General features: G+C 40.5%; 1 protein-coding gene across 1 annotated transcript in view; it reads right to left on the bottom strand.

Moving 5' to 3' along the window:
* Nucleotides 1-3,945: 3,945 nt before the first annotated feature.
* The window catches only part of RNF219 (ring finger protein 219), a gene marked incomplete at its 5' end in the record, with an annotated part of 16,868 nt that continues 9,939 nt past the window's right edge, over nt 3,946-10,874 (bottom strand). Inside the window, one exon of the mRNA XM_010145393.1 lies at nt 3,946-5,616. Coding sequence (XP_010143695.1) covers nt 4,116-5,616 — 1,501 coding nt within the window. The remainder of the gene's footprint in view (nt 5,617-10,874) is intronic.

The following is a 10,874-nucleotide window of genomic DNA, read 5'->3' as shown; positions in this document are numbered from 1 at the left end:
CTCAGATCTGCTTCAAGGGCAGAGTGACCCGGGAACGGGACAGGGACCTCTCTCATCCGTGCGCAGTTCCTGGGCTTCCCTGGCAGATTTCAGCAGCTTGAAATCAGCACTCCATGACCTGGCTGATGCCACTAGCACTCGCACAAGTAGCAGTAGCTGCTCAACGGATTTTGACATTGTCCATCTGGCCTCCCTGAAAAACAGCACACAGCACCCACACAGCCTCTGAGAGCATGAGAGAGGAGACAGCGCTTTCTGCTGAGAAAAGCTGAAAAAACTTCATTTGTCAGCCCAGTTTCACCCCCCCCACCCCCGCTCTCTCCTGCTACATTTATGACCGTCAAGGCACACACAAGCTTTCCCCTTCACCAGCTGTGCTTTTCCCCTCTACCCTTCAGCTAACGCAGATGGCTTTTCCAGTCAGAGCTAAGGGACACCAAGGCAACACTGAGATGTTTTGCCACCAAGGCAGGACAGACAGGCCACCCCTCTAGGCCAGGCCTGACAAGCTGGCGTCTTGTCACAGCGATGCAGGAACCGCTGCAAGGGACCAAGACGCAGGAAGTGTCCTGCAGCCTATGGCTGCTGCGAGGCAGAGGCAGGATTTTGGTGCTGTGCATGACTTAGGATCAGACTAAGTTGGTTTAAACTGCCTTTAAATGGCATTATTTGGCGAGGAAAACAATTGTAAAATGGAGGAGGAAGGGAGCTTATATTCCTGTGAATATAAGCTATGCATTGTCCACCCTGCCCCCTTTTTAAAGACATTTTAAGAAGAGACAATAAAGCCTATCTGAAACCAAGCACAGCCCAAGTCAGTATCTGGTGCTGGTAGGCAGAGCTGTTCCAGCGGCCTTTCATCTGAGGAAGCAACAGCAAGCAGAAATGGGCTCTCACGAGGCCTTCAGGGAACCTTCGAGAAGCAGGTCACTTGCCAGACCAGCTGTAGCTAAAACAGACCATAGCAAAGTGCAAACCTGACCACCATGTTCTTGCTCTTAGGCATAACCCGAGATTCTACCGGCAACGAACTGTGGCCAGTAGCAATCTCACTCTCCTGTGTTACCAATACTCTCGGAGAGCGTACTCCTGTGTCAAAACCTGCAAGTTGTCTTGTAGTTAGTACAGTAAGTATTATTAGATGACGTACAAATTTTGAGCTATTAAATATCATTAGACATCATAATCTCATCTCTACATCACTTTGAAACATCTATTGTCTTAACCAAAATGCTCAGCTTTAGAGTTTGTGTATTCCAGTTATACATTCCTATGTAACTAGGTAACTATCATAAAAAATTAAGAGCAATGAACTCTCGTTTAGGCCCTTCTATTCAGAGAGCATGGTAAGGGCAGCAAGAGATTAACCAGACACAGCACTGACAGAACGCTGCTTGGAGAGAACTGAAACCCCATGTACAGCCAACAAACTTGTAACTGCAGAAACCCTAGTTATCACATATAGTTTAAATTTTTTAGTTGATATTGTACCAATCGCTCTGTCAACCTTGAAGCCAAAAGGAATACAACCTACAATTAGCAAATAAGATGCGGAATTCAGAGTGTGGTAGTTGTTTTAAAGGCACTCAATTAAAAAACCCATAAACAAACCCATAAAAAAACCAACTAAAACCAAACCAAGCCCCAGCCAAACAAAACGAGTCTAAGATACAAGAATTCAGATCTGTTTCAGCTTTACAATTTGTGAAATGTAAAATGCTTCTAATTATAGCACTGTATGCAATCACAATCTGCTCACTGTACCTGCAGCTGAGATCTGAGGGTATGAGAGCGCTTGGAAAACAGGTAATTACAGAAAACTATGATAACTTCCTTGCCACAACATAGGAAGTTACCAGCCTGGAGCTGAGAGGCTGTAGGTGACAATGTACGTGCTCCCACAACCAAGTGAAAAGCCAGTATCTAGCCTGAAATGCCTCACTCTCTGACCCCACTTAAGATAGGAAGTTTACGGCCTTGATCTTGAGCATTTTTTTTTAACCTTAGGCTTGGCTCTGCTATCCATTCAAGTTGCATGATGCATAAAGTCAAAATATCCATACTGAAAAGCAAGCCCATAAGCCATGTTCCTGGCCTAAGGACTAGAAAGTAGCATGAAAAAAAAAATGCACACTTCCCTTATTCTAGTTTGATTTCAGCTATGACACCACTTGCACTCATGTTCCCATCACTGACAATTACTTGTGTATCAGAAGTACACTGAAGTATACAATGAAGTTCAGAAATGCCTCCCCACCCCTCAAGCCAAAATGAAAGAAAACAATGACCATAACACTTACTTAGTGCATGTCTGTGATTGTTTTGCAGTATCAGGATGCTTTAAGAAAGTGTTAGAGATGTGTTTGAGACAGCCCCCTCTTGCCCCAAGGAGTTAAAGCAAGGTGGCATTTTTAGACTTAATCAAATGAGTCAAATCAAGCAGCATGTCACGTCCAGTTGGTTTTATCAGCTGCCTCATTTCTGGAAAATGTAAGTTTAAACGGAGTAACTGGCCTTTTCTGTGAAGATTTGGGTGGGATACTCAAAGCAGTATATGAAAGCATAATGCCACCCTGTCTGTCACTGTGAAAGAGTCCTTGCATCTATGTAAAGTCGTTTCACCAGAAAGGAAAGTACCGGTTTAGACTGAACACAACAATTGTACGAATGCATGCACACATCACGATGTGAAAGGTAGATCAAACCCCTTTAGAGGGCTTCGCTTTACAAAAGATGAGCCCGTCTACTGAAATTTTCCAAGTAGCTATTGCCCTTTTGCAAGGGACAAAAGGCAGCGTATAGATTTTGCATATCAGAGGTACTGATGAAGTGAGGTCGTCTGTTTGTAAGAAATGATGTCAGAGTCCTACACAGAAAGAAAAACCTGTATCTTGCCATTAAATATGCCCTTAAAAAAAAAACTCAAACAAACTTAAACACAATAATGCAAAGAAACCAATTTTGCTCTGCTGCTTAATCAGGTCTCCTGCCTGTAGTAGGCCATCACATTATGTTGACCTGTGCAATACTTTATGGAAGAGTCACCTCCAGAGAGGCCGAAAGCCATTTCCATCAACTGTATCGATGCTGACACTAGAATGGTAATATGTCTAACAAGGAGGAGGAAGGGAGATGGTTTTTTTTGGTGAATAAGCTCGCGTTTATATTTTACAGAACTTAGGTATTTTCCAAATTACAAAGAAAAGTTTCCCCCATTCTCTTTCTGCTAATTCAGTATTTGAGGCAACATCAAGGATTACAGTGCTTATAACATGTTTTATTCAATTCACATAGAAAAGCATGCAGTATTAATGTAAAATGGTACAGTATTAATGTAAAATGTTCAGTGCACATTAGGTAAACAAGTCATTAGCATACAAACCCATTTTTATGGTCTATACAGGCATACTGAACACATTTAGAATAACAATGCTTTTGGGGAACTAAATTAAAAATTGTGCTTAACTTCAAAAAAATACAAGCCGTGTTTGCAGTGTTAAAGAGGAGATGTTTTCTAACTGAAGTGCTGTAACCCTGAAAAGAAAGAGGCTGCTACCTTACCCCCACTGGAAAATAAGAGTTTCAGTACAGTACTGTGCTATGAAATAGTCCAAGCAGCAACATTTCCTCTGGGAGGAAAAGTTTTATGGCAAAACTGACATTGTTTTACAGCAATTTCATGAATCCATAGGATATATAGCTAGCAGCTGCCTTACACGCACAAGATGTAATCTTTAAGAACGGGAGGTGTAACCTTTAAAACAAATTCTTACATAAATGACTTATTTGACAAGACCACGCAAAACCATCCTGTTCAAAGGAGCCACTCACTGTGCTCACAACTGGAAGATCATGTAACCTGAAAACATAAAAAAACCCCAACCCACCCAAAACCCGAAAACTCCCAAGTAAACAAAATGCCCAGCCACAGAAAAGAACCTGGAATGGTTCTTCCCTAGGAAAGAGCTTGCAATGGGCAAGAGAATGTTCAGTTTTCACACAGCTGAAAAAGACAGGATCAGATTGCATGGAAGTCATTAAAAATTAAGTTCACCTGTAAATATTAAACATTTGCAGGTTGAAGTCTTTGAGTCACGTTCGATTTCTAAGCAGAGTCAGTTTTTGGTGGTTTTTGATGGACTAGCACTGGAAAGGCTGCTTTGAATTTTCCTCTTGGTTGACTGACTGACATTTTTGTTTTTCTTTTCGGCTATAAAGGAAGACACCCAGGGAGGACTAGGCTGATTGTGCAGGTCAGATGGCATCTTTAAAAAGCAGGAACCGAACTTTTGTTCCTCAAACAACCTTTGCGAGTTACTGAATAGTAAACTCTGGGAAAAGTCTCTTTGAAATAAACAGTTTGGAGGTTTGGTATCACTAGTCACTATGTTTTCACCTGTAAACAGCGGAAAGTGGTCATTCATATCTTGCTCAGATGGGGATAGCATGGAAAACACAGCAGGTTTCCAGCCAGTTCTGTCAACTGCTAGGTCATTTGTCTCCGGACACTTCATACGTTTTTCCTCATTCATCTCTTCCAGTTTCTTCTCGGTTTCATTCAGAAGCTTAGAGCACTCTGTTGACTTTGAAGAATTATCAAGATCGGAGGACTTGAAATTATAGCACGGACTCTTGCTGTTGTCCGATTCGGACATCATTGAGTCCAACTCTGAAATTTTATCGAGGTAGGCAGCATCCATAGATGCCTCACTGGAGGTTCTTGTGCGGTTCATTTCAGAAGAGCAGAGAGTATGTAACCTTTTAGGTAAGCAAGAACTTGTTTTATCACTGGACTTTGTTGATGCCTCATCTGAGTGACCAGCTACTGAATTTTGCTCCGATTCATCAAAATCTAAGTTCTCAGTGAAATTTGTTGGGCAGGTGCCCCAAAAACCTGATTTTCCTGGGGTAAAACAGTTTAGCTTCTTTTCACCATTACAGCTGCTCATGCTGTGTTCTGGAGAATCTTTGCTGCCGTCATCTGAAGTGTCACAAAACTCAAATTTCAGTTTTCTCAGAAATGCTGATGGTTTCCTTGCATTTTCTTTTCCATCAGGAGTGTTCAACTGAAGTCGACTGAGAGACAAGAAAGGAGTGCACGGTGGTGGAAGATCATAAAGTTCTTCATCTTTGTATGGGCTACATTCCTCAATTTTATTCCATTGCTCTTCCAAGCAGGTATTCATATTTGTAGGATTTTCATCCAGGAGAACCCCATGACATCCTGAAAACAGTTCTTTCTTTGGGGGACATTGGATATTTGAGCCATTTGAACCATCTTGACTAGAAGAGCTTAAACAAGTTCCACCACTTGTCAGCTGTTCAAGACTGTCAGGACTTTGACTGGTACTCAATGCTTTTTTCTCTTCAACTTGGGTTTTCAAACATGTGCTATCTTCACTGCTCCCAGTTCCTTTAGAATCTGTGGAAAGCGCTCTCTCACTAAAAGCACTCACCGTCTGGGTTCCTTCGCCTGCATTTTTCAGCTGTAAAAGCTGACACTCCATTTCTTCTATGTATTTATCACTTCTTTCAAGTGCCTTTTTTAGTCGGTTCATTTCACGTTCACTTTGTTCTACTTTGGACTGAAGTGCAGCTACTGTAAACCTACCAAACCTGCAAGAAGTAAAAAAAAAAAAAAGAAAGTATTAGGATGCAAAAAGACATTCTTGTGGTGCTTTGCAAGCTCATTTCAATAAAGTACAAAGCTATTAAATAATGTGTTAATATGGAAACAAAAGTCAGAACTTTTCTCTGCTAGTTATGAAAAAAAGAATAAATCATCACATATAATGCACAGGTGGAGGTGAATACCTGAAAAGCCAAAATTAAACTATTAGTGGTAGTAAGGCAATAACAAGCAGATTACCCTTCCAGGGGATGGTTCTATCAATTCAACTCAAATATGCATGAAGAATTATCCCCTAAAACAATGGCAAAGATTTATGATAACATTTGAACAGCGGTCCACATCTTGAAATATTTACATTCAATCATTTTCCTACAGTACAGCAGTGTTTTACAATACATTTCTTACACAATGTCACCTTGTCAAATATAAAATGCCAATATGAAATTCAGAAATCGCAATAGTTCTTTGAGGTGTTTTAAATACTTACATAGACCATTTCAGTTATGTTCCTGCTAGATATACAGCTTTTCCTCGGCCATTGTGTGAATGGTACTTCCACTTACTTCAGAGCTACTTGTTTTTTTGAGCTTTACAACTGGAACCATCTAATGTCTTCCTTGACTCCAATACAAAAAACCCTGCCACTTGTACTTGGTGAAAATTGCATGATCGTGGGGTTTCCAGCTTGAGCACATTTTCAACTGCCAAGACATGGACTTGCCTTCCTCCCATCCTCCATGAGCTTTCAAGACTTGACCTTCCCCAGAGGGCAAGTGAAGGTGTCAGCTATATGCCCTGACTAATTCTAACCTGTCATTGACAGGTGGGCACCAGGGAATTCCCTGCTCCATTTGAGGCTTTCAATTTACAGAAAGAAAAAACAATTAAAGTTCTGATATTATTAGGAAGGAGGCAAGGACCTGTAGCCACCCTACAACTCTTGACACGTAAGGTTTTCTAACACAAAGCAATGACAATTCTGTATGTGGGTTTACACTAACCTCGGCTTTCCATCTTGCTGTTCCATGTTACAGCACAAGTTTATATTCACTCTTCCAGCACAAATACTGCCTGGAATTTCCACCTCATTTCTTTGTCTGTCTGTTCCTTCCTCAGCATCTTTCAGAGTCACAGGGAGTTCCCATTCCATTTTTCCCATTCCATCCCATCACGCCTTTTCAAAATGTTCCCACTGCAATCCTTAGATCAATGAGGTCTGAAGGTGGTTTATCTGTGGCCTGTGACTATGCTAGCAAAATATCCATGAATCTACGCAGCCACTTCCAGCAAAGAACTGAAGTGTGTTTTGTTCATTCAATTCCAGAGCCCAAAACAGTAGGAAACCACTCTATGCTGACAACTGCAATACAATTAAGTGAGCAGTCAGGGAGGTATAAGGGGTATCATAAGCCCCAAACAAACTGGGCACAAGTAACCAGATCTACTGACATATTTCACTATTCAACTGCTTCTGCATATTTTAAGATTCTGATATAGATGGTTCAGTGGTGAGGAATATTCACACAACAGTCTAAATCGGTTCTTTCACAGAACTGCAACTTGACCAATTGTTAAATCAGATCAGCTTAAGCACCACACAGTTTTGGTAAGTGCCACTCACTGCTTGGTAGAAATGAAACTGCAAGGTAGTATTTTAATATTTAGAATATGAGTGTTCACTTAGTAATATTTCTTTCCCCTAAAAGAAGCTGTCTGGATTGGAATTCTACCAAGGGAGGTACACCCCTCCCCACTCTGCACTACCTCTACCCAACTACCTTTGTCTTCATAAAAACGAAGATGGACCATTTTTCATTTGCTTACTCTATGGGTAACAAGTTTTGTCAATTGATTATAGAAGTTTCTCCAGTTCTGGTTGCATGCAAGAAGGAACTGGGAGAAAAGGTGCACAAGACTTCTTCCTTTTCCCCTATGAAACTAGATAAAAGCAAAATCACAGCTCAGGAATGTTTCAATTATATTTTCAGGTGAAGGGGGTTACAATGAAATAAGCATACTCACATAAAACACATTTTGGTTTATTCTCTCCTTCAGTAAAAGGAACTCAGATCTTGGGTTAAAATACTGAAGGAGCCACGGTAGCACAGCAAAGCCCGAGTTAAGATCCTTCCTGATCTAAAAGTATTAATTTTGCCTATCTCTAACAGACCTGTCCACACAGCCTTACAGGAGAAAACTTGATACTGCTTAATAAAGGATATAAAAATGATGCAAAAATACAATTCAGCTTAACAGCCAAGTTAGAGATGGGGAAAAATGCTTATGTAAAGTAAGTAAGAATATCTGGGGTCTACTGTAACAGACAGTTTGACATAAAAATTAAACATGTTTACATTTATATGCATACCTGGCAATTCCTTTTTAATGGAAGAATGGTGTAATATGTTTATTTAATGCAGATAGCATTAGTGACAGCCTGAGATTTGCTTACGAGGAAGAAGCACTGTATTCTCAAGTGCAACTTTTATAACAAGTGTCCTCAGGTTAAAAAAAAAATACAGTATGTTGTTCAAAGCCAAACAGCATCACTAATATGTTAGTTGTTGTAGAGGGATGTGCTTGGGAAGTTTGGTTTTCAGAAATGAAGCATATGACATGCTGCCTACAAACAGTTAGCTCTGCTGTTAAGCACCAGAACAGTAGTTGCTTTCTGTTCCTGCCTTAAGACTTGCATGCTTTTATTTCCCAAATTTTCAAGGACATGAATTTCTAAGACAGCCACATTACAGTGCAGGTATTTAAAACAATTACTTCAGACCACAGCATGACAAAGGTGTTTAAATGACTGATCTGGCAGGTCAGCAAACAGCTTAAAAGACATGCATAATTTGGTTAAAGAAGCCAGAACCCTCCCCATCTCCCCAAATGAAACCACTCTCCTAGGAGATTTCCTTTTCTTTTCCCTTCGGATATACAGTGAGCTGTGCTACAGCCAAGAAGTTATGGTCTGATGATAATAACAATAATAACAGAATGCAGTACAGTTACATGAAAATAGATTAAAGTGTGTCCTGACACTATAGATATATTACTTTTCCTGATGTATTTGCACCATTTCACCCTTGGTAACAAGTTGATACATTCTTCAGTAGAAGTTAAGGTATTTGGTGTGTATGTGGTAAAGAGCACTTTTCATATCCTCATGAATGGACAAAGGCTGTTCATTCAGCATTGGTGTTTTGTTCTCTGGTTGTATCATATAAACAATGAGTTTGTATCTCACTGCATTTGTTTCAAGTACATTATTTCCATGGAAAACTGAAAGCCCAGAGAAACTAATGGTCCTCATAAAGTGACTAGAAAGACATTTCAGGAGGAATTTGGATCCTTCAACATAGACAGTAACAGTTTAGCTGGGTTAAGGTCTTATTTACACAACTGCTGGCCCCCAGCTATCGCTCTGGAAGGGTGCAGGTGTGCTATAGGTCCCATATCACAGCTGCCAGCCCCAGACAGGTGTGTTGGACATACTACTGTGTCTGAGGTGACTGACACTGGATGTCTAGATGAGCACTTGAATCCCGTATTTCAGGAGACTTCCTTGCTCAAGAGTCCTCCTTCTTGTACTAGCAGGATTCTAACTGACAGCAATCAGAAAGCTGCAGTTAGCTCTTGCCTACAGTGAGCAAGAAGAACTAACATTATAGTGGCAATGTTTAAGTAACCCTCTGTCACATTGTTCTACAACTGTTCTCTCAGTTATGTTTGAACACTCCTGAAGATGTCCATTTAGTAACTGTTTGTGAAGTTTAACAGTCTCATGCCTACAAGAGAACAAATTTCTTCATTTGTTTCTTCTCTTCTTATCTATCAGTTCTGCAAATTCAGCTTTATGGTTTTATTTTCACACATCAGTGACCACTGACTGTAGCAGATCTGTCTAGCTGAGAACTTTTATCAACTCAGTTTAAAACTACACAATTTCACACAAACATTTGCCTTGGTGGATAGTAAGCAGCTGCAGCAAACAGTTTTGCCGTATACCCACTCACAGATGACTGGGGCTGCAAGGATGCCATGGAAGATGTTTCTCCAGTTCTAATCACCTGATGGCCAGACTGGGGACTGCCCGTAAGCTTGGATACATAAGCATGATCCGTCCTTCAAAGTGTGAGAAGTGAAAAAGGACAATGTACACTCAGGGCTTGTCACAGTTCAAGATCAGGGCAAAGCCAGAGTGCACAAACAAAACCAGACCCACCACTTAGATATGCATTTTTCACTCGAGTCCTGCAGTTATACAGGAAGAAAGAGGTAGGAAATCCAAGAACAAACAGCTGAAAGCCCCTACTAGTTTCTACAGCCCTTCTGCGATATCATGTACCAGATGTAGCTGGACAAGAACGAGTTCTGCAATCATCCTCTATATCAGCTACGAAAGGAGATCTGCAGCAGTATCTTCACAATATCCCAGGTTATATACAATTGCCTTGAAAGTCACATGACCTCAGATTTCAGTGTGTAGATACCTGAAATCACAAATCTAGACAAGATAAACAGTAAACCTGGAGAAAGGAGAGAAAAAAACCCCCAAGCCAACAACAATGAAACAACTCACAAAACTGGAGTAAAGAGATAACACAATTTTTTCCATGTTACAGATAGTTTTTCAGGCTGGGATTTTAACTGGCAGAAGAAATTAAATATTTAGGGAAAAAGACTCCTAGGAAGCCTAGGAGTATGGTTCAAGCTCATCTGAATCTAACCATTCATAAAATACACTATACCCCGGAGTAGATGGACTTGCTAGTTATTTTCCTTCAGGTAAAAAGCAAACATCCCCTTGCCAAAAATGCTTTTAGATCCATTGTGCCTTGCCAATAGACCTAACAGTTTTCAATTTTAAGTAGAGCTGGAAGTAATAGGGCTTCATCATCCTGCAAAAGTTAAGTTTCAGAAGTTTTCCTGTTCTGTATCAGGAAAATGGAAGTCACTGAAAATCCCTAAAGAGAAAGAGCAAAAAGCAAGCAACAACCATCAAACAATCTGTCTGATTTGCCTGAGAAATGGGAGGCTAATGCAGGTCAGAGCAAGAAATTTGCCTCTGCTTGCTTTTTGGACCCATGTCCCAACTGTATGATGGTATGGTAAAGGTCTACTCTCAAAAATGTTTTGAGGGTGTGGGGGGGAAATCTCATCAATCAGCACCATCAAATAAAAAAATTGTGTAAAAATCTCTGACATGGCTGCAACGACAATTTTATTAACATACATGACATTT

The sequence above is a fragment of the Buceros rhinoceros genome, unplaced genomic scaffold (genome assembly GCF_000710305.1).
Source record: "Buceros rhinoceros silvestris isolate BGI_N320 unplaced genomic scaffold, ASM71030v1 scaffold15161, whole genome shotgun sequence".
NCBI lineage: Eukaryota > Metazoa > Chordata > Aves > Bucerotiformes > Bucerotidae > Buceros > Buceros rhinoceros.
The sequence above is the reverse complement of the archived record's forward strand: the minus strand, read 5'-3'. Positions and strand labels throughout refer to the sequence as shown.